Source organism: Hyperolius riggenbachi, chromosome 12 (assembly GCF_040937935.1).
Source record: "Hyperolius riggenbachi isolate aHypRig1 chromosome 12, aHypRig1.pri, whole genome shotgun sequence".
In the NCBI taxonomy this organism is placed as follows: domain Eukaryota; kingdom Metazoa; phylum Chordata; class Amphibia; order Anura; family Hyperoliidae; genus Hyperolius; species Hyperolius riggenbachi.
The window spans coordinates 209,224,903-209,249,816 of NC_090657.1; the positions used below are offsets into that span (position 1 = coordinate 209,224,903).

The following is a 24,914-nucleotide window of genomic DNA, read 5'->3' on the forward strand; positions in this document are numbered from 1 at the left end:
ACGAGTGTATGCAAATTCCTCAGCAGCAGAACAGACCAGAAACTTGTAATGGAAAGACAGGTCTCTCTTCCAGAGACCTGCAGCCCACAGACTAGAGGAATGGTCAAACAGCTGTCTGCCAGTGCAGCCAGCTGAGCGGATCATTACACGCTGCTATAGCATAGCACAACGTTATAGTGCGCGCACTGCACAAGGGTCATTCAGGGTTCCTGTGATCACTGGACCCCGAATGACTTCTTCCTCTGAGTTGCTAGGACTCTGAGGGGGAATAGCATCCGGCTACAGATGGGAACTGAGCCTACAGGACTTACGTAGATCATCCAAGCTTTGTAGCGTTCCTTCAGATTGTACAGGACAGCCGGTTCGTTCAGGTGAGTCAGCATGGCCATGTCCTCTATCTTATCGAACTTAGGAGGATTCATAGGGAAGACATTATCCGGTTTCACCGTGACAGTCTGAAACACAAAATACAGATACACTTCACCCACTGTCTGCCTCTTGTGTTACTTTTTCAGCTACAGTTCATTACAAATATCCCATATTCCGCAATATGATGTGTGCTTTGAGGCTGGGGGCACACTAGGCTGAAATGCTAGAGATGCTACTGTTTTTTTTTTAGCTTTTTGTTTTATTTTGGTAACTATGGGGAAGGGGTGGAAGGAGTTCGAAAATAATAAAACTGTATTTAATTTTTCTATGTGTAATATGTTGGCGCTTTATAAATACAATTAATAATAATAATATGTAAAAGTGTAATCTTGTAATTGGGTGTAGTTTCACTTTTTAGCCACAAGATGGTGATACACTAACACCATGTTCTATAAATAGAAAGGTACAGACTAACCAGCAAGCTCATGGTGACCCAGAACTCATTGGAGTGTGTAAGGGACAACAATGGTCCTAAAAGCCCCCTTACTAAGATGTTAAGAAAAACAAAACTGAATTATCGCAAATTCTTTCTGTTTTAGGAAAGCAAACTTTTGTTTTTCTTAACATCTTAGTAAGGGGGCTTTTAGGACCATTGTAGTCCCTTACACACTCCAATGAGTTCTGGGTCACCATGAGTTTGCTGGTTAGACTGTACCACTCAGTGTTACAAGCCCTACTGCATAGAGCCAAATTAATCCATGCCATGCACTGATGAGGATCAAACATTTCGAAACAGTCTGTATGCATGTTGGATTATTATGGCTCTGTACAAATGAACAAGCTGACACATCATTGCATTCCAGCGGTTCTGGAGGTGTGTTTAGCTTCTAAGGGTACAATGGTTAATTTGCATATATCCAGCAGTGTTGCTCTGGGAGACATCTCAAGCTCACTCCAACCTGAATTATCGCAAATTCTTTCTGTTTTAGGAAAGCAAACTTTTGTTTTTCTATAAATAGAAGACAGACCCAAGTGTTTACATGTGCTGTAAAGGTGCCCATACACTTAAACGTTTTACCGCCGATAGACAGCAGATTCGATCACTGTGATCAAATCGGCTGTGAAATCGATGCGCAAACGCTGACCGAACGACCGATTTCCGTCCGAAATCGATCGTTCCTGTCGATCTGTCCGCGCGGAAGATTTTGCTCGATCGCCGGTGAGTCGGTGCTAGCGGCAATACATTACCTGTTCCGCCGGCGCATGTCCCCGCTCTCCCTGCTGTCCCTTCTCCATGCTGGGCTCCGGCTGGCTTCACTTCTTCCTGTCCCGACAGGAAGTTTAAACAGTAGAGCGCCCTCTACTGTTTAAACTTCCCCTGACAGGAAGTAAAGTGAAGCTGGAGCCCAGAGCAGAGAAGAGACAGCGGAGACCGGGGGGACTTGCGCAGGCTGGATCACATAATGTATGCTGGGGGGGCGGCGGTACCGGCAGCTCCACAGATTGTGAATCGGTTTCGTAGTGAAATCGATTCAAAATCTGTTTGCAGTGTAGGCAGCCAATAGATCCCTCTTTGATCAGATTCGATAACAGAGGGATCTATCTGCTGGTCGATCTGGTGGCAATCGGCCAGTGTATGGCAGCCTTTAACCTAGTTTTTTTTTTGTTAAATCAGAGCTTTCGCTGCTGCCGGAAGCTCCGATTCATCACTGGCACAGTGATCGGGTTTGAGAACAGCTGTTTCTCATTCCCCGATCACGGAAGGGACAGGACTGCAGCGTATGTGAACAGGAGAGACGCGATAATCGTGTGCGGCGGCGGTAAGTAAACAGTTTGCATAACTACGCTCCTAAAGTGAAGTAAACAGGGGCATAGATATGCGTAGCAAGGGCGCTGAAGAATTTAAATATTATTTTACTTTATCTGCATACTTTGTTTATTGAATACAATCCATTTGCCCATAGGAGGGACAGGAAAGCATTTGGGGAAGTTTCTCCTGAAGTGAGGCTGTTCATAACAGGACAGTGGAGTCTGGAGGATGAAGCCTAGTTTGTCTATCTTCATGGAAGCCTGTAAATTTGCATATAGAAGAAAACCTGATCTTCCTGTGTTTGTGAGAGGATTTGAAAGTACAGTCCATACAGGTTGCTGGATATTAGGTGTGGTTTTATTCTTCTTCTTTTACAGTAGTGTGATGATGGTAACGCCAACAGTCTACAGTGACATCTAACTATTTTAGGGAAGTGATATTTCTTAGGAAAGATTTCCTGTAGGACTTACCCTGCCATCCTCAGTTTCTACGGTTGTTTTTCCAGCGTCTGTACTCTTGATCTTGCCTTTGACGTAATCGAGGTTGGGGTCGGTGACATAGCAGTAAGTCTTGGCTTCAAACGGCTGGTTCTGGGCCTCAATTCGCTCTTTTTCAGGCTTCCGGAGGAAGGGAGCCGCCACCCCGTACACCGCCATCTCTGCGTCGCTACTCATGATGACAGCTGGGGCCAGAAGGAAAGAGAAGAGACAGCGGTCACTCACTGGGACAGTGGTATAATGTAAAGACGCATACACACGCCATACCGCCGGCAACGACGGGTCCGTCAGACCCTCCCACTGGGCGGACATTCAGCCGACAGTAGCACGTGTGTACGCGCTGTGAGCAGACCGATAAGTCTGTTTCTGAACGATCTGCTCAGCGGAATGTTCAGAAACAGCCTTATCAGTCTGCCGACAGTGCATACACATGTGCTACTGACGGCTGAACTTCCGCCCAGCGGGAAGGTCTGACGGACCCATTGTTGCCAGCGGTATGGCGTGTGTACGCGCCTTAAGGTAGATATTTTGAGAGGCTGGATCAAGTAACTATAACAAATGGAATAAAGTCATGTTAAGCTGGAGTTCTCGAATAAGCCAGAAAATACCTTGGCTATTCAATCACCTTTTTTTCTGAATCAAATTCAAAAAGAAAACAGGTGACTGGCACTCGAGTGTCCTGGAAAAGCAATTGGAATGGGATTACCGAGCCGACTGTGCTCTCTACCTGGTGAGAGTATCACAATTAAAACTTGAAAAGAAAAGCAGGTCCGGCACCAGTCGGCAATGCTTCAGTGAGAAATTTATTCCAATAGGTACAGTAAGGTTACTTGGAGGTACAAAAAGACGGCCTTCTTTTTGTACCTCCATGTAACCTTACTGTACCTATTGGAATAAATTTCTCACTGAAGCATTGACGACTGGTGCCGGAGCTGCTTTTCTTTTCAAGTTTTACCTTTCTTCTGAATCCTGTTTCCACAGGATTCATTTTCTCTCCTTAACCTCCTGAGCGATAATCCCGAGCTGAGCTCGGGGTATATCGCGCAGGAGGATTTCTCAGGCCCTGGTGGGCCGATTTGCATAATTTTTTTTTTGTTACACGCAGCTAGCACTTTGCTAGCTGCGTGTAACTTCCGATCGCCGCCGATCTGCCGCTACCCGCCGTGCCGCGCAGCCCCCCCTCCAGACCCCTTGTGCAGCCTGGCCAATCAGTGCCAGGCAGCGCTGAGGGGTGGATCGTGACTCCCTCTGACGTCACGACGCCATGGCGACCGGCGACCGGGGAAGCCCAGCAGGAAATCCCGTCTGAACGAGATTTCCTGCTTACTCTAATCGCCGAAGGCGATCGGAGTGGGTGGGGGGATGCCGCTGCGCAGCGGCTATCATGTAGCGAGCCCAGGGCTCGCTACATGATTTAAAAAAGAATTTTTTTTAAAAAAAGTGCTGCGCCCCCTCCTGGGTGATGCAATTGTATCGCCCAGAGGGTTAAAGGAGTCGTCAAGCAACTCCTGCTACCCATAGTAGTACTTATCCGGGGCTTCCTCCAGCCCCTGGCAGCCCTTTTGTCCCTCGCTACAGCTTTGCTGGCCCGTTCTACTGCGCCTGTGTGAGCGCCGTTGTCAATCACCTCCATGTGGTCCGCATTCGGCCTGCAGGCCTTGTGTTTGACACCTGTGCTCTACAGTAATCACTTTCAATAATCAGTAAACTAACTTACTCACTAAGCAATGTGCTAGCAGTTAGGTGGTGAAGCGTTTTTGGTTTGAATTTTTTTTTTAATCTCCGTGCATAAATTAAGGTAAGAAATCTGAAATGACTTTTGATAAAATCACATCGATCTGAAGCGTGAATCTTTTTTAACAACAAAAGTGGGCTTTCCCTTTTAATAATGCTAATTATTACTTGTCCTACTAAAAACAGAAGGTATTTGCAATTATTCAACTCCCAAGGATCACAGATCAATTACTGACAGGAGAGGATTGTAATGTTCTCATGTCAGCAGTTTAGTTCTGTGTGGTCCTTGAATGCTGTCCATGGATTAGTCTGTGTGACTTGTTAGCAGCTCTACTCTAATAACATAATGTGATAATTAGTGTGAGGACAGTACTGAAGACTTCAGCAAGTCTCCAACATGTGTAATGCTCAGCTTGCTTTGGTATGGTGTACTTATTACAGTCAGAGCTATTCCTGTATCACAGACCACTTCCTGCTTCTACACAAGAGCAGGTTCCACGTCTTGGCAGGAAGAATCATTTGCCAATGTTCTGGGAGGACCCCAAAAGTCACTGTGATGCTATGCTAGGTACTCACGATACAATTTGCTGGCAGATTTACCTGCCAGATCGAACATGCTCTGATCTGAATTTTTATCGATTTTCCGATCGATTTCCATAAAAATAAATGGAAATTGATTGGAAAATTGATCAAAATTCAGATTGCACACAGTGGAAGAAAATCGATCCGGCAGATAAATCTGCCAGAAAATTGTATCATGTACCTAGCATTAGAACACCAAGTGTTAATGTGTAATAGTTCTGGGATCCACAAGTGTTAGTGTCATCATTTTGTGACCACAAGTGTTAATTCTGGGACCCCCAAGCATTAGTTTGTCATTGTTCTGAGACTCCCAGGAGTCATTATATTATTGTTCTGGGACTCTCAGGAGTCAGAGTGTCATAGTTCTGGAATGCACAGTGTTAGTGTGTCATTGTTTTGTGACCCCAAGTGCCAATTTGTCATTGCTGTAGGACTCCCAAGTGTTGGTATGTCATTGCTGAGCAGCCCCCAATTGTCAGTGTTATGGGGCTTCCAATCGAAATTTAAATTAGATATCCATGCCGTCAGCGGGGTGGGGGGTGGGCTTACCTATGCTGCCGCCTATAGCCGATGTGTTCTACTTGTGGTCCACATAACTCCACTATTTCCTCCTTCATAACCGGAAGGAGAGAATAGTGGCATTGTGTGGACCGTGAGGGTAACACATCGGCTACAGGTGGCATGGGTAAGTCAAGCCCCCCTCTCAGTGGCGTAGCTAAGGAGCTATGGGCCCTGGTGCAAGTTTTACATGGGGCTCCCCAAGCGCTATATACATAACAATTAATACCGTGCATTAAAACGTCCAAGGATTTCCACAGTGTCAGAGGTGCAAGAAGGGGATGGGAAACAGTTTGTTAATGATCACTACTATTTAAAGCATCTATAGAAGTGATTATCTAAATTACACAGATACAATATGTTACTGTTGCCAAGACCAGAGAGTGTTGGAGCATACAACGTAATACTGGAAACTTTATGGAATCACAATATATATCGTTTATGACTTTCATAATGTTTCATCTTATGGTTCAAACCTATATTTTACTAAAACATTCAAAGAACAAACAGGAAATTACCTTACTAATACGGCCAGCAGCTAAAAGGGATCAGATGGAAACCTGGAGGGGACATAACATAAAGCTTTAGATCATAACATATGGATAAATTGTCTTCCTAGACTGTTGTTGAAAGATTAAATGATGGCTATGGAAAGGTCGATATAAGTATAGTAAAACCATCATAACCAATATAATAAACCCATCATAACAATAATTACATGCTACAGAGAAAGAAGTGTGGATAAGGAGAAAAGACAGGTAGTAGGTGAAGTGGGAGAGAATACAAAGAAAGGCCGACAAAGAACAAGAAAAAAAAACAGAGAATAAAAACAAAGAGGGAGACAGAACAAATAAGGAGGGTAAATAAAAAGAAACCAAGATAGAACAGAAAAAAAGAGGGTAAGTTATAAAGGAAAAAAAGCAAGTAAAAATGTAAGAGAGAAAAAAAAAGGATGAGAATAAAAAAAGAAAGAGGGAGAGAGGGGACACAAAGAAAGATGGGGTAAGGAGAAAACACACCAAAAAATGGAGAGAAGGTACTCACCTTCTTTCCATTTTTTGGTTTGTTTTCTCCTTACCCCAACTTACATAACATAACAGGGGGGGGGGGGGGGGGTAGACTGAGGCCCTTATCAAATTCCCTTTTCTCTCCTAAGTGATATGTTCACATTTTATGAATAAAGTGCCTTTTAAGCCACCAGCAAGAAAGAAAATAGTGCTTGATTTTGACAGCCCATTTTCACTCACTTTTTGGTACTTTTTTTTTTAAATGCCGAGTGCTGAAAAGTTATTTTAAGCAGAAGATGAAAAATTATCTTCTATGAGAAAAAGTTAGTCCTCTTTTCCATGAGCATCTGACAGGTGGTGAATTCACCGCCCGTCAGCAGCTCCCGTCCACCGGTCAGATGCTTGCTAGCGGCAGACAATCCCCCCCTCCCCCACCATGCAGTTGTGTTTGAGCATTGCAGTTGCCGTACTGAAAGGCAACATGAGACGGTTTTATGCCGCATGGTAACGCCACTGCTTGTCAACTCTTGAAAGCGGGGAAAAGGATGAACGGGAGATATTCAACGATGGGGAAGTGCAAGGTATTTTAAAGAGTAACTGTCAGGCTGCAGAAGCTAATTTAAACCTCTATTCTCCTGTGTTAAACAGTTTAGAAGGAAGCTCAAAAGCCATTAGTGAAGATAAAAATCTCAGTTACCTTTGATGTGTGCTTATCAGCAAGTCTGTTATAGACCCATAAAGACGCAAGCCGCATACTAAACTGCAAAGCATTCTGGGGCCCTCCCCTCGGCTGCTAATGAGACGTTACAGAAGCTTCTAATCAGTCCAGCGTGTAGCACTGATAAATCTCAGGGCAGAGTACTCTGCAGGAGTCAGCTATTGTTCCTAGCCACATGGCTCATTAATATTCACTGCACACTGTGTTGTTCAAGTAGGAGCTTATCTGTGATCAGGAAGCAGGCAGGACATGACGACACATTTGACAGAAAAACATGGAGCCTGCCATGAGCTGTCAGGAGCATCTATCTCTGCATATACTATATACAAATTCTGTGAAATCCAAACGTGGACAGTGAAATGCATATGTAACGTAAGTACAGCCAATCTTTAGCTACTGATATATGTGTTTATTTTCTCTGAGACCTTATACCTAACAGCTCCTCTTTAAATAAGATTTCCTCCATCTGAAACAGCTTGAAACTGAATTTGATTGAAAAGGACACTGTCACAAGCCTCCATACGCCTGTTACCCAGCTAAAAATAGCTGCTTGTTATTATGGTTTATTATGATTCACATAACATTATCTCATGAATTATCTCATCTTACATATTTTCACCTCAACTATAAGGAGAGATGACTCATGAGATAAAACCAATAAAGGGCTTGACGCACTGCAGTAGAGTTGCTGTGCACAGGGAGCGCACAGAAATGTTACCATTACTAACATCAGGGGAACACCGCACGTTAACCCCTTAGCACCGATAACGCATCTGTGGCGAAACTAGGTTAACGTGTAGTGCTACTCTTGCGTTAAAACTGGGAGATTGACGAGCGCTTTCTGCGCATGGCAACGTCAGGCTCAGTTCCCACTTGAGCAGATGCAAAACAGACACGGTAAGCACATCTGCCTGTCCATTTTGCGTTCGTTCTGTGCTGTCTGCTCCGCATCCACCTGCCGACCAAAGCATTTCGCCGCTCACCTGTCCCGCCACCAATCGGACTCTATACATTTAGCCCGAAGGCTGGCAGGAGCATGGGGCTCTCCATAGGCTGCATTAGGTCAATTCTCTCTAGCAACAGGGAGAATTTTCATTGGTCCACTATGAACACCAAAGAGAATTCTCCCTGTTGCTAAGAAATCCCATTGGTCTTTTTAAGCCCAACAGGAAACCCTATGCTTCCGCTTACCACAATGGATCAAGTGTGATTTATTTATAAAATAGGAGCCGTTTACTGTCCGTTTAGCGATGAGTGAAAAACAGAAAAAAAAATGTCCGTTCCCCGCTCCAGCGGGAACACAGCCTCACTGCAGTGTAGTGCATCAGGCCCTAGGAGAAATTAATTATAGGCTAAGACAGATAAGGAGAAATACATCATAAAATAAACAAATAAGGGCCCATATGCAATTAACTTTTTCACTTGAGTTTTCTCCTAGGTGATATTTTAAAACTTGTCAATAAAATCCCCTTTAAATCACCAGCAAGCCAAAAAAAATACTCAAAATAATTTTGATAGTACTTTTTACCTACTTTTCAATACTTTTTTGCATTACAAAGTGCCAAAAAGTTATTTTAAATCGAAGACAACAATTTTTCTCCTAGGAGAAAACTCAAGTGAAAAAAGTGAATTGCATATGAGCCCAGGAGAGATAAATTAGAAAAAACTGAGATAACTTGTGAGTTAAGACAGATAAAGAGACATACCGCATAAGATACCACAGATAAGGAGAGAGAACTAAATAGTTTGTAAGTTTTCTGAATCAACCATTATATGTACGGTATCTAAAAATGGCCATACAAAATAAAACAAAACCACACTATTTTCATTGTTAGTCAATAAACTAATCAAATTATTATTTTTTCAACTGATTAAAATAAATTGATTTTCTCATGTTTTAAAATAACACTGTGGATGATATATTGAATTTACTTTCTAAAAACAACAATCGATTGAAAAACTCGATCACATTTTTTCAGTGTAAAAAAAAAGTAACAATTTTATCCCTCCAATTGATTCTTCTTTAACATACAATCAAAATGTGCACTAAACTGAATAGAAACAACCCTTTCTATTCCCACAATCCACAGTTGATGATGAAACATGATAAAAAACCTGGTGTATGGAGAGTGGTGAGGTCACACCCAGAAACATTATAACTTGGTACAGTGCAAAAGCTGTTATATCAAATACATCACACTGGCTGACATGGAGAGGCTGGAAGGGAAGGAAGGAAGGTAGAGAAAGACAGAGGGAGTGAGAGAAATCGAGTAGGGCTGGTTTAGACAAAACAAAGAACATTCATATTGTGCTTTTCTCCTGGCAGACTCAAACCACCAGAGCTGCAGCCACTAGTATCCCGCCAGTAGTGCTGTTAGGGAGTCTTGTCCAAGAACTCCTTACTGAATAGGTGCTGGCTTACTGAACAGGAAGAGCCGAGATTCAAACCCTGGTCCCCTGTGTCAGAGGCGGAGCCCTTAACCAGTACACTATCCAGTTAGATGGATGGCGGATGGCTGATAGCTGCTGGCATAAGTCCATGCTTACCACCAGGGCCCACTGCGTCCTGCACTGAGATGATTGGGGTGTTCATCTCAATGAGTTTACCGCTGATTGCACAAGAACCGCAATCAATGTAATTTTCCAAGACGCTGCAAGCAGCTTCTAGTGTTGGCTGTGTTTGTGGTTCCCTATCCACTGAGGCTCAAAACACGCCACAATGACAAATCGACAAGAAACGATGCAAAAGGGTTTTGCCACTGGTAGCCGGCCATGTGACCCACAAATAACAGACAGAAGGAGGGAGAATTCGATTAAAGTGAATCAAATAGTAGGAAAGGAAGAGAGGTAGGAAGGAAGAGAGATAGACAGGAGGCGAGAAAAAATACATAAAAAAAAGAGTGAGAACGACAGACATAATTCTGTTAATAATGAAAATAAATTCCATCAAGCAGTACAGCTCGTAGGGAACATCTAGCGACTACCACCCAAATGCGCAATTCCTCCAGCTATTGTGTTTTCCAGAAGGAAAAGGAACAGCATCTCCCCCTGAATGGAAGGCATCCCAGCTTGCTTGGATAAAGTCGCAGCTAGGAATTGTTGTGATGTCCAGCAGGTCTCAAAGTCGGTGAGGATATCTGCTAGTCTATATGCCCAGCTTATCTCAAGAGTCCTATCTGCTTAATGACTTACTGTGTGAAGCACTGCAAACAGCCTCCCGGGGAAGGCATAATGTGCTTTTATAATGTGCAACAATAATCCTCCGGTTGATCCCCCTGCTATAATTGGGAATTGGATCTGGCTGCTGCTGTGTGTTGTTTTTTTTCTTTAATATATAAATATAGCGATGATGCTGCCATCTGTATTTTGTTTGCCATTCGGGGACTTGGCCAAGGTGCACAATTGGGGGGAGTCACGACCTCCGGCTCTTAATAATAGGATTATCACCCTGGCATGAGATATGGAGCATAGTGACAGCTAGGATGCAGCACGGGAGTCTCTCCTGTCCCAGGAGCATGTGGCCACTGTACCCAATAATGTGTCAGCAGCTAGCAGGATTTACAGGCTGCAGAAGCCCACAGAGCACCAGCTGCTGAAGAACTACAATGTCTAGCACACCCACGTAAGCTCAACAGAGATCGGGAGAACATGCAAAGAGAGGAGTGGAGTTAAAGGAATACTGTAGGGTGGTCGGGGGGAAATGAGTTGAACTTACCCGGGGCTTCTAATGGTCCCCCACAGACATCCTGCGCCCGGGCAGCCACTCACCGATGCTCCGGCCCCGCCTCCGGTTCACTTCTGGAATTTCAGTCTTTAAAGTCTGAAAACCACTGTGCCTGCATTGCCGTGTCCTTGCGCCCGCTGATGTCACCAGGAGTGTACTGCGCAGGCCCAATATGGTCTGTGCCTGCGCAGTACGCTCCTGGTGACATCAGCAGGAGTGAGGACACGGCAATGCAGGCACAGTGGTTTTCAGACTTTAAAGTCTGAAATTCCAGAAGTGAACCGGAGGCGGGGCCGGAGCATCGGTGATTCCCCCGACCCCCCTACAGTATTCCTTTAGGGCCCTTTCACACCAGAGGGCTTTTTCGGCGTTTTAACGCCACTGCCGAAGTTGGCGTTTTGCTTGGTAAAAGAAAGTCCATAGACTTTCATTTTACCATTCACACTAAACGCCGCGTTTTGGAGCGTTGCGTTTCAACGCTCCCAGGCGCTTTTTCTGGGCCTACCGCGGCGTTTCTTATTACAATTGATAGTGATGTATTGGCGTTAAAACGCCTTGAAAACGCCTTGAAAACGCCTGCAGCCAAAACGCAGCGTTTTAGCCTTTTACCGCTGCCTGTAGTGTGAAAGAGCCCTTAAAGAACATTATGTTATATTTATTACAACCAAACTTCACCTTCTTATTTTTAATAATCACGTTTCATAAATACTTACCAAACGTATACTGTATTCACTCTGATGCAAGACAATGGAATTCCCCTGCCTTTCCAGTCACTGGGGGAAACACTGGTGAAAAAAATGCAGACGCAGGCATCCGATGCTGGCGTTCACACTAGTACTGGATACCATCAACGACGCCACCTTATATAGATGCGACTTAAAAGGCAACTGAAGTGAGAGGGATATAGAGGCTGCCATATTTATTTCCTTTTAAGCAATACCAGTTTCTTCGCTGTCCTGCTGATCCTCTGCCTCTAACACTTTTAGCCATAGAACCTGAACAAGCATGCAGCAGATCAGGTGTTTCTGACACCCTAGGTGGGAGATTGCATGGCACCTGGAAGATACCCTATCTGGGATTTTTATTGTAGAGCGCTTTCTTGATATGGGGCACTCTGTGATTCGGGTCCCTGTCTGTAAGTCGCTTTTTGTTTTTATGCTTTTGAGACATTTGAATTAAAACATCTACACTTAGATCGCTTTATCACCTCATTTACTATTTACCCATTGATGAGTATCCAAGGAGAAAAGCATTTCGCTTGCTGGCTGTATAAGAGTCAACGGGAGACCTGTCGGAGCTGTCCATACAGATGCTCGATATACAACCTTATAATGTGGGTTGTCATCAGCTAGAAAGCCTTTTAGTTTTATTTATGCACTCGCAATTATCGTTTGGAATGGGGATTGGATTAGACAGCGCCGAGAATTTGTGCTTCAGTGTTTTAAAAGTAACTTAAGCTCCATCTTCTTCCGACGCCAAAGTTACTTACTGTGCGCAGCTATAGGCGTAATTCCTATTACGGCCTATAGTGGCGCCGGCTGCGCCCAAATCTTCTGCAATGTTTTAGCAGCGCTCGGGAGTGCCATGGGACAGGTGAGAGTTAGCTCTGCTGCCAACACTCTTTGTCGGTCATCGCCAAACTGAAAGCCGCTAGGGTGATCAACCGAATCAATTGCTTTTGGATGGAAATGGATTGATGGGGCATTGCTGGCGGCATCAATTTTTAGCAGATTTGATCACAGTGATGGAATCTGCCAAATATGGACAAGTACAATTGACAAGTGTATGGCCACCTTATCAGCATCTTTTGGCCATCAGTGTTGTTTAGCATAAATTCCAGTATAAACAGTTTTACAACTTGTTAATATAATACAATTTTGGGAAACATTACTCATAAGGAGTTCATGAAATACTCCAGGTCCGCTTTGATGTGTGTGTGACCAGCATCAGGGCATAGGGATGGGGGTGTAAAAAGGGAGAGAGCACAAGCATTTATGTTCCAGCCAGAAGTAAACAATGGGCTCTCTGCTGTGTTCTCATATATCCTCATAAGGAAGAAACCAATAATGCATTATGTTTCTATTACTTTTTTTTACACTGTTTTTATTAAGAGCAAAATGATTAAAAAAAAGCAAAACAGTATACATACAGCATCAAAGTTATTGTTATACAGAAGACAATAGTATTCAGGTTACAGTCTGTAAGGAGCAAAGAGAAACTGCAAGTAAAGTCCAGTCAATAAGTGCAAAGAGAACATGTGAGAAACGGTCCATCCACAGAAGGTAATAAGAGTCTATGTAGTAGAAAATATTTCAGAGAAATGTCCCCTTCGGAGCTCAAAAACCATAGAATAACTTAGATAATGCTGCTAAAAAAAGAAATAAAAGGAAAAACTAAAAACACCAAACTTAACACAAGCAACTGAGAAAAATTCAACCAAGCTGGTATTAATACCACCTGTATTCAAGGAGGGAGGTCTGGTTGCTCCCCAAAATGCTCAAGCTGACGTACACACAAAAAATTGCAAAGAGGAAAGGCCCCACACAAAAATAAGACATAACAGGAGTCAAGCAACGACCTATCACCTACTGGATTGGTGCTGTTCCCATGGACCCCAGATTTTGTCATTACATATTTCTGTGTGCAGCAGAGTGGCTGTAAGCTTCTCCATTAGCTGCGTCCACTTAAAGGAGTCATCAGGCAATATAAACTACCCCCAATCCACTTACCTGGGGCTTCCTCCAGCCCCTTGAAGCTGACATGTCCCACGCTGACAGCTCCGCTCTCAGTCCCCGGCCCGGGGTCCCCGCCAGTGCAGAGGCCGACCTTGAGGTCGTCCTTCCTGCGCCCGCATAAGGCGCCGCTGTCACTCAGGTCCATGTTGTCCACAGCGTACTGCGCAGGCGCAGTAGCTCAGCGCCTGCGCAGTACGCTGCGGACAACTACTACTGAGCCTAATCGGCTCAGTGCTACTGTGCAGATGAGAGGCGTGCCCGTTCATGGATGAGAGATTATTTTTCTATATGTCCTGATGCTCAACTGAAAAAGGATGTGCCTTTGCTTCCTCATGACTATATATGTGTACAAAAGCATCTGCATACTCATACTGTACACAGTGTGAAAGCACAACATTCCAGACATTAGCCATTGAGGAAGAGTCATGCTGCTGGTATACGCAGTCTTGCGGTAACTCATTATCCCTGTAGCTTGGTATTACTGCTGATGGGTGAAGTCTCCCTATTCATTAGCAACATCAGTCTGCCGACACCACTACGGTCTCAGTCACAGCTCTCAATCAGCACTTAGTGTCTTCCATCCTCTTCAGACTGCTGAGTATTGTGTGCTGTCATCTCGCCCGCTTGTTCTTCTATGGCTGCCAGGCATAATTCTGACAAACAAGTTGACAGAGAGTCCTTTTATTTTGTCAATCCGAAATTCAGTTTACAGGAAGTCAATTACGAAAGTGACTGGGTACTAATGTGTTGCTCAAATTATTAATAAAGAATCTTCAACCGTACTTTAAAAGCTCAGCTGCAGGATTTTTTTTTCTTTATAAACAAGAGTTAACAATAACTACAACAATAACATTTCTATAGCGCTTTTCTCCGATAGGACTCACAGCTTCCATCACCTAGAACCACTGAGAAATAGGCTTTCATTAACCATTTGCATACCTCCCAACTTTTGAGAGGAGAAAGAGGGACACTTAAGCCACGCCCCTGCCACACCTCTAATCACACCCCCATCACATCCCTAGTCACGCATACCATAAAGATTTCATAGGAAGAATATGTTGTTTTATAATTCTAACCACACTGGTCCTTTCTAGCCTGGTTCATTTTCCTTCATATTAACATTATAAAATTAGCAATATATCAATTTAAAGGATGGGAATAAAGTTTAGAGTCAATCAAACAAATTTTTTAGTAGAGAAATATATATATTTAAATAGAAAGAGGGACAAAGTCCTGAAAGAGGGACAAATGAGGAGGAAAGAGGGACAGAGGGACAGGGCTCCCAAAGAGGGACTGTCCCTCCAAAAGAGGGACAGTTGGGAGCTATGCATTTGTGGACAGCGCGCAGTTAATATCTATGCCATGCTTGTGACTGACACGAAACAGCTTTAACCAGTTCACCCCCAAGGGTTTTTATCCTAACGGACCAGAGCAATTTTCAGTTGTCAGTGCTCCTCCCTTTTATTCCCTAATAACTTTATTACTACTTATCACAAGAAAATGATCTATACCTCGTTTTTTTCGCCACCAATTAGGCTTTCTGTGGATAGTATATTTTACTAAGAATTTTTTTATTCTAAATGCATTTTAATGAGAAAAACAGAAAAAAAATCATTTCTCAGTTTTCAGCCATTATGGTTTTAAAATTAAACATTCTCCTGTGGATAAAACAAACACGTTTTATTTGATCAGTGGTCCCGATTATTAAACCGTTTAAATTATGTCCCTATCAGAATGTATGGCGACAGTATATTATTTTGAAATATAAGTGATATTTTTCTGTTCTGTTTTTTTTGTTCTGGCCATAATTACAAGCCCCTATGTAATAAATTAAAATTAATTTCCCCCCATAAAATATAGAATAAAAAAGCTGAGTCCCTAAGGCAACTTTTTTTTTTTTTTTTTTTAAGCTGATTTTTTTTTTACAAGTGTTTTTTTTTTTTGGGGGGGGGGGGGGATTGGAAGTGTAATTTTATTAATGATGTGTATATACTTGAAAATGTACGTATTTTGTAGGTGTAATATACTTTTTGGCCACAAGATGGCGCTAGTGAACGGTCGTTATAGGAAGTGTTCACTTTTTTTTTTTTTTTTACACACCTTCATCCGTCCATTCACTCCAAGCACTGTGATTGGGTAGAGGACCGTTCGGTCTTCTTCCCCAATCACCCAGCACGGGATCCCGACGGAAACAGCGGCGGTAGCGTCGCGCACACGGCGGTAGCAGCGGCGGTAATGCGCAACGTATTAAACCGCCATGTTGCCATTAATAGCGGTAAGCATGACGTTTTAATACGATAGGATGTCGGTAAATTGTTAAATGGAGTCTGAAGCAAAAAAATAAATAAAAAATAAAGATACTCACCCAAGGAGAGGGAAGGCTCTGGGTCCTGCAGAGCCTTCCCGTTCCTCTCCTGGTCCCGTTGTTCCTGCGCTGACTCCCCCGTTATAGCAGTTTTTGACTGATCAGTTAGAAACTGCTCTCTGCCACCACGGGAGGCTTCGGAAGTCTTCAGGAACCAGAGTGCTCCCCATGACGGGCCGCTTCATACTGAGCATACGCGATCACACTCTCTCTCTCGCACATGTGCAATATGGAGCCGCCATCTTTGGGAGCACTCATGCTCCTGAAGACTTCCGAATCCTTCTGCGGCAGAAGATTTGAACCGGGAATCCAGCATTGGAACGCGGAAACCGTGAGAGGAACAGGATGTCTTATTAGGATCCAAAGCCTTCCCTTAGGTAAGTATCTGTTTTTTTTTTTTTTTTTAATTTGTGTCACATTTAAAGCGGTATAAAACCCTGACATAATATTCAATAAAAACACGGTTTCCTACTTTTTATATGCCATACAGTTAGCATATTTGCTTTTGTGCATAAGTATTATTATTCATTTAGAAATTATACCTTCCCAAAGTACACTTTTTTACTCTGAGCGCTGACTTTGCATTTTATTCATAACTGCTTTATTCATCGTCTAACTTAAGCATAAATGCTTTCTGATGCTTTCTGATTGTCTCACTGTCTTCAGTAGAGTTTGCAGTGTCAGAGAAGGCTTTGTTTACATTCCTCACTTGATACATTTAAAAACCAAGATAACATTATCTACAACTTTGGATGGGTCCAGCTCTGCTGGCAGGAAAGCTTCTAAAGGTCCGTACTCACGCTGGACTGGAGGCAACGACGTCCCCTCCCGCTGGGTGGGCGTTCCAGCGACAGTCCGGCGTGTGTACAGTCTGTCGGCGGACTGATACGCCGGGCGGATCGCTCAGAAACAGCCGTATCAGTCCGCCGACAGACTGTACACACGCCGGACTGTCGCTGGAATGCCCACCCAGCGTGAGGTGACGACGGACCCGTCGTTGCCTCCAGCCCGGCGTGTGTACGGACCTTTAGGCCTGTGTTAACCCTTTGAATACTGCTCTAGTAAAAAAATAAAAATGCTGGTTGTATATAATATGCTGTAAATAATCTATTAAAGCAAAGTAGAAATGCTGGGTTTCATTCCGCTTTAATTTAACTACACTTGCTCCCAATGCTTTCGCTCGCACAAACTGCTGTCTAATAACACTATTCAGGTGGCAATTTCATTGGCTGCAGACCCTGTAATCACTGTGAGCCAATCACAAAAAAAAGGCTCTGGTCTTTAACCACTTCAGCCCTCAATCGTTTTCACTTTATGCATCGGAGCAATGTTCACCTCCCATTCATTAGCCTATAACTTTATCACTACTTATCACAATGAACTGATCTATATCTCGTTTTTTCCGCCACTAATTAGGCTTTCTTTGGGGGGGGGGGGGGGGTACATTATGCTCAGAGCCACTTTACTTTAAATGCATTTTAACAGGAAGAATGAGAAAAAAACGGAAACAAATCATTATTTCTCAGTTTTCGGCCATTATAGTTTTAAAATAATACATGCCTCCATAATGAAAACCCACGTATTTTATTTGCTCATTTGTCCCGGTTATTACACCGTTTAAATTATGTCCCTATCACAATGTATGGCGACAATATTTTATTTGGAAATAAAAGTGTATTTTTTCCATTTTGCATCCATCACTATTTACAAGCTTATAATAAAAAAAAAAAGAAATATTTCATCTTTACATAGATATTTAAAAAGTTTAGACCCGTAGTTAAATATTTATGTGTTGTTTTTTTTTTATTGTAATGCATTTTTTTTTTTAAAACATTTTATGTGGGTATTTTAGGAGGGTGGGATGGAAATAATATATATATATATATATTGTAAATATATGTGTATTTTTAATTTTTTTTACATTTAGATGTAGTTTTACTTTTTGGCCACAAGATGGCAGCCATGAGTTTGTTTACAATGACGTCACTCTATGCGTAATATGTACGCTTACAGGGACGTAGGTGGACGTAGGAAGCAGAAAAAGCGAAGCTTCTGAGAGAAGCTGTCGCTTTTTCTGCGGGGGAGAGGAATCAGTGATCGGGCACCATGGCCCGATTCACCGATTCCCTGGCTAACGAACCGTGGGTCGGGAGCGGGCGTGCTTGCGCGCGATCGGCCGCGGGAGCACGTGGGAGCGCACATGGCCTTCTGGACGTAGCTTCTACGTCCAGGAGGGGAAAGTAGTTAAGGGGTTACGCCAGAACTGGATGGTGCAGGGGAGGCTAAAAACAACAAAACACAACACAACAATGCATTTCTCCAGGTTTCCAACTTTTTAAGGTTAGAAACCTGCCCACGTTTGGAAGCAACATGGAATACCTATGTCCAGTGGCTATGGGTATTTTTGCCACAAACACATGTGCGTATCCAAATTTTTTCACAAAGAGGTAAATTATTGTGCTGTTATTATGCCGAAACTTATTATGGACCAACTGCTTCTCCAATCTTGTCTTGTGGATAAATAGGTTGATAGCAGTATGGCATTTCTTGCCACATTTGACGCAATTCTTCTAGTTGCCAGGTGCAAGGAATGCTCACCGTTGTAACAGACACTGTTATATGCCTGCTGCTTCACACCCCCATAGAGGAGCAAGATAAGGGGTGGACCAGTACCTTACTGACCGGGGGCTGCCCAGCTTGAGGCGGATGATAACTGGTCAGTTAGCCACGATGGACTATCCCTCCGGCGAGAGTCACCACTGGCGCCCATTAGCGTAGGCTTATCACCGGTGACTGGGACTCCCCGTGTTGTGTCAGCTTCTTTTCAGATGCGGGTGGAGTTGCCTCTCCACAGACGCTGCATCGGCGTGACACATTTTTGAAGACACAAACTTGCCCAGCATTTGTGACCCCCTTTTGACCACATCGAGCATAATAAACAGGAACAAAAACAGGTCATTATGTGAGGAGCCAGGTAAGCTGCAGGAGATGGTGACTTGTTCAGGTTGAACCCTACTGTCGCCTACGGCACCCCAGGTCCGTTGCCCCATCCACCAACATACACCAAATTGAAGTCCATCTCCTCCACCATAGCTGCTGTTAGGGTCTGCACCCCTGGGCATGAGGTCCATGTTATACCCTGTTAAACTGGGTCCCTGAGGAATTTAGCCAACACACACACACACACTTCGCCCAACTAAAGTGAGGGGGGCCCACCCCTGCGGCAAGGACCCCCAGACAAGTATTACCTCAGGGGAAGACAGACAAGGTGGCACTGTCCGCCCCATGGCCGGGCTAATGGCTCGTATAATTCCGTAACAAAAAGTTCTAAAAGATCAGCAACAGCATAATAACCTTTACAGAAAGACATTTATTTGTTACAACTAACAGAACTCCTACAATATATCTTCTGTGTCTACTTCATGATTTCATGAAAGCACAGAAAAAGTTAACCTTTTGCTTTAAATATTAGCACATAACTTTGCAAACCCGTGGCACAGAGCTGACAGCTCAAATTACTCTTGTGATTACTTGCAGACAAGGGAGAAAAAAGCCTTGTACACACGCCTAACTAATGACCGCCTCAGTCAATAGTCAGGCGTGTGTACAGAGGCCCCAGACCAGTGATGGCCGCTCAGCGAGAGAGCGACAGCCAACTACTTTGAAAACGCCACTATCCCGCCCGCTGCATGACGTAGATCGTAGACTAAACTAAGCAGATACCGTGTAGTTCAGCCATCAGTTTGAAAGTGTATAAATTGATGCAGTACAAAACTATGCAGCCATCAATTCCCCCAACACCTCTTGGATCCCAATCAATATAAGTAACAGCTACTACTGATCAACTTTTTTTTAGTATTTCAATAAAAATCGATTGGATGAGGTCCTAGATTTTAAATCTATTTCTGTCTGAATGTTTTTATGAACTTCAATGTAAACATCTAGTAGGTTACGGCTAGCTTAAGACAACTGCTGAGACTGAAAGCTTGGCATGCCCAGTGCTCCGTTCTCAGCTTTGATGTCAGATGCCAATCATTGTCCAGGGCATCTGTACAGTGACCGACCTCTAATGCCAGCAAAGAAAAGCTAAGGGTCGAGTTTCCCTTCAGATTCTTCCAAATACCCACACGGACTTAACTGCCATGGCAGCCAGCCTTAAAAGACATACTCCAAGCATGTGACACTGTGACTTAATGCTAGAACAGCGAGAATAGCCCAACCCTCACCATTCCCTAAAATGAATCTTTAAATAACATTTCTATCTGTATAATAAGTTATATGTCATCTTATAAACTTATAAAACAGTTTAGGCTGACTAAGAGAGCTGTAGCTCCGCTAAGACAAGGAAGAAGGAAAATGCTGTAAGCCTGAGTAAAACAAAATAATAATTTAATAGGTGTAACGAATGGGGAATTATTTCCGTGGTCAGTGCACAAGATGTGCGCCGACACTGCGGAAATCCTCCACAAGCGTTTAAAACAACAGAACCCAGCTTTGGTGCAATGCACCTGTAGAGAGAGATTCCCACCGGCAGATGGAGCTGTGGAGTGCAGAGGAATAACCCCTCTGCATTGCCCACAGATGCCAGATGGGAATTGTACGAGTTGAAGCAATGCAGGGCAAGATAGCCCTTAGAGAGAGAGAGTGAGCACAGAGACAGAATGTATGTGTGTCCACCAATCTAGGCGTCACCCGGCGACAGTGAACACACAACAATGAAAACCAAGTGGTAACGCAATCGCAAGGATGGCGATTGCCAATAGCGACACCAGACTGAGTAAGACAGAGCAAAGGAACAGACAGGACTAACATCACGCGGCCCCCACACGTTAAGCGCAATAGCGACAAAGCGCGTGCACGGCACAGTCGCCACACGAGAAGCGCAATAGCGACAAAGCGTACCAACCCTGACTAACCATAGAAGCACGAAAACAAAAGAGAACGTGAACGCTTGCAAAACGGTTACCACACCGAGACGACAGCAAGCGTTCATTCCAGATAACACAGACAGAAGGAGCGACCAGTAGCAACCGCTGTTCTGGCTACACTCCTAAGGCAGAATACAGAAGGAACCACCGCCTCTACCGCTAGGGCGAATGCGATCCAAACAGACAGAACGATTCTCTGTCAGCCTCCGCTGGCGACAGAAGAATCACAGCAGAAAGACAGAACAGGCAATACAGATAATATTAGCAAACAATATGCAGAGGGCTGAGACTCAAGGTAAGTCTAGCAGGATCAAACCTTTATGACCAGCAAGGAATTCTGGGAGGTAATTGTATTTATACTGCAAGCCATCAAAGGAAGCAGCTAAACAATAGGTTAAATGCATTTACAGATGTATCTATTGAGTTTGTTGCTTGTCCTGGCCTCAGCTTGTGACCTCGGCTTTGCTTGCCTGCTCTCTTCCCTGACTTCTCATTGACCTCTGACCACAGCTTCTTCTGCACCAGCTTATACCTGCATCTCCCCGATCTACTCGGCATCTCAGCCTCCAGAATTCTCCCTGGCTCTGATGGGGTGATCCCAGGGGCTGCAACCTAGTAGTCACCAGCAGCAAAACATCCCTTGACCACTAAGTGTGGCAGTTCATCATTCCATGCAGGGTGCTCTGGTGAAGACCAGGTAGCCCTATACACACTCTGCATCTTGGGAAAGCCCTCATCAACCACTGAAGGCAGAGCCAACATTACCTGCATTCCAAGCCAGTTGATAAGTGATCAACTTGCTTGGCCAGTCTAGCTGTAAGCCTGGCAGATTCCCTGCTTTTGGTTCAGTCTCTATGCCCCAATCTCCACCGCAGTGCTCACTCGATGTGGCGCGTCCTCGCTCAAACTCAGGAGACTTGTTGCTTCTAACGGTGAACACAGTTACACCCAGGCCTTATTTCGCAAGGTATAGAGACTGAAAGAAGGAAGACAGAGATACTACCAGAACCCCCTAGACAAAGACAGGCAATACTGGGTAATACCAGGACGATGCACTGTGGAGGAGCCAGATCAGATAACAGCAGGAGTAAACAGACAAGAAAAAGGGAAGAAGATTGCTCAGAGCAACTGCAGCTCTGAGCTTCTTGTTGAAACAGCTCATTTCGGCACAGAAGTGTGCCGATGATTTGGGCGGGCGCCATAATGAGAATTAGAGCTATAGCGGCGCTAAGCGACTAGTTTGGCTATCTGCAATTGCCGGAGCTCAAATTAGAAATAAAAAGAGGTAATTTGGCCGCCGGCAATAGCCGGTACAAGAATTGCATAACTTTTTGGGTGAGGGCGCCCTCATTTTTTTCAAGGCACCCCTCGGCAAAAAACAAGTATCGAAATGCCTTTAAGACCCTTATTAGGCAGCACCCCTCCATCCAAGTAGCTAGAGATGCTTATTAGGCAGCATTCCACCTACAAGTATTCAATAACTGACCATCCCCCCTCCCTCCAAATAGTCAGTGACCCCCACGTTAGGCAGCACTACCCCCTCCAACCCCTCCAAATAGTCACTGACTTAGGCAGCATCCCCTCCAAATAATCAGTAACCCCCCCCCCCCCCCCCACCCATTAGGCAGCATCTCCCATTCCAGTTAGTCAGTGAGGCAGCATTTCCCCTATTATGCAGCATCTCCCCTGGATGAACATGAAAAGGACGGAGAGTCAATCTTGTAGAGCACATAGACCAGGGGTTGAGTCCTGCGTGAATGCGGGTGAACGGCGTCCACCCACTTTTTCTTCAAAGTGAACGCCGTTCACCCTGGCTTGTGTGGAGGGGGGCAGAGCAGGGAAGGCGAGCTATAGGGACAGTGGGGATGGGCGGACATCTCCCCCCCATCCCTCACCTTTGTGCTCCCCTTCCTGCCTCTCCCCTCCAGCGTTTTTAAGTGTCGGGCCGGCGGCAAAAGTGGGCGGAGACTTCCTGCGTTCCAGTCGCATGGGACGCTCCGCTCTGTGTGCAGCTAGTCTGGTCTTCTAGCCGCACACAGAGCGGAGCGTCCCTTGCGGCTGGAACGAGGTAAGTCTCCGCCCACTTTCGCCGCCGGGCCGACACTTAAAAACGCCGGAGGGGAGAGGCAGGAAGGGGAGCACAAAGGTGAGGGATGGGGGGGGGGGGGGGGAGATGTCCGCCCATCCCCGCTGTCCCTATAGCTCGTCTTCCCTGCTCTGCTCCCTCCGGGTGGGGGGCTGGGGGCACACCTGGCTACCTGGGCACATATACACCTGCCTACATATACTGAGGACATATACAACTGCCTACATATACTGGGGACATATACACCTGCCTACATATACTGGGGACATATACACCTGCCTACATATACTGGGGACATATACACCTGCCTACATATACTGGGGACATATACACCTGCCTACATATACTGGGGACATATACACCTGCCTACATATACTGGGGACATACCCCTGCCTACATATACTGGGGACATATACACCTGCTTACATATACTGGGGACATATACACCTGCCTACATATACTGGGCATATATACCCCTGCCTACATATACTGGGGACATATACACCTGCCTACATATACTGGGGACATATACCCCTGCCTACATATACTGGGGACATATACCCCTGCCTACATATACTGGGGACATATACACCTGCCTACATATACTGGGGACATATACCCCTGCCTACATATACTGGGGACATATCCCACTGGCTACATATACTGGGCACATATACCCCTGCCTACATATACTGGGGACATATACCCCTGCCTACATATACTGGGGACATATACACCTGCCTACATATACTGGGGACATACCCCTGCCTACATATACTGGGGACATATACACCTGCCTACATATACTGGGGACATATACACCTGCCTACATATACTGGGGACATACCCCTGCCTACATATACTGGGGACATATACCCCTGCCTACATATACTGGGGACATATACCCCTGCCTACATATACTGGGGACATATACACCTGCCTACATATACTGGGGACATATACACCTGCCTACATATACTGGGGACATACCCCTGCCTACATATACTGGGGACATATACCCCTGCCTACATATACTGGGGACATATACACCTGCCTACATATACTGGGCATATATACCCCTGCCTACATATACTGGGGACATATACACCTGCCTACATATACTGGGGACATATACCCCTGCCTACATATACTGGGGACATATACCCCTGCCTACATATACTGGGGACATATACCCCTGCCTACATATACTGGGGACATATACCCCTGCCTACATATACTGAGGACATATACCCCTGCCTACATATACTGGGGACATATCCCACTGGCTACATATACTGGGCACATATACCCCTGGCTACATATACTAGGCAACTATACCTCTGGCTACATATACTGTGGACTACTATACTCATGGCTACTTATACTGGGGACACCTATAGACCTGGCTACCTGGGGGTACCTATTTTGGGGGAACTGCTGTCAGATTATCTGCATTTTTGTGGAACCGCTGTTATGTATTTTGGGGAACAGCTGCCAGATTATGTGTATGTTAGGGGAACGGCTGCTGCCAGATTACGTGTATTTTAGGGAACTGCTGCCAGATTGTGTATGTTTGGGGGACCACTACTGCCAGATTATGTCTTTTGGGTGTTACGTGTATTTTGGGTGATCCGCTGTCAGGTTTCGCGTATTTTGGGGAACTGCTTCCAAATTATGTGTATGTTGGTGGAACTGCTGCTGCCACATTGTCTATTTTGGGGGAACCACTTCCATATTATCTGTATTTTGGAGGAACTTCTACCAGATTATGTGTCTTTTTGGTGAAATGCTGTCAGATTAC

At 44.6% G+C, this 24,914-nt stretch overlaps 1 protein-coding gene across 1 annotated transcript in view; it reads right to left on the bottom strand.

Moving 5' to 3' along the window:
- Positions 1-215: 215 nt before the first annotated feature.
- Positions 216-24,914, bottom strand: part of LOC137541042 (myosin-3-like) — a 37,255-nt gene continuing 12,556 nt past the window's right edge. Inside the window, exons 2-4 of the mRNA XM_068262191.1 lie at positions 6,069-6,110; positions 2,650-2,861; positions 216-455 (exon numbers count right to left, since the gene is read on the bottom strand). Of these exons, the coding sequence (XP_068118292.1) occupies positions 216-455; positions 2,650-2,853 (444 nt within the window). The 5' untranslated portion in view covers positions 2,854-2,861; positions 6,069-6,110. The remainder of the gene's footprint in view (positions 456-2,649; positions 2,862-6,068; positions 6,111-24,914) is intronic.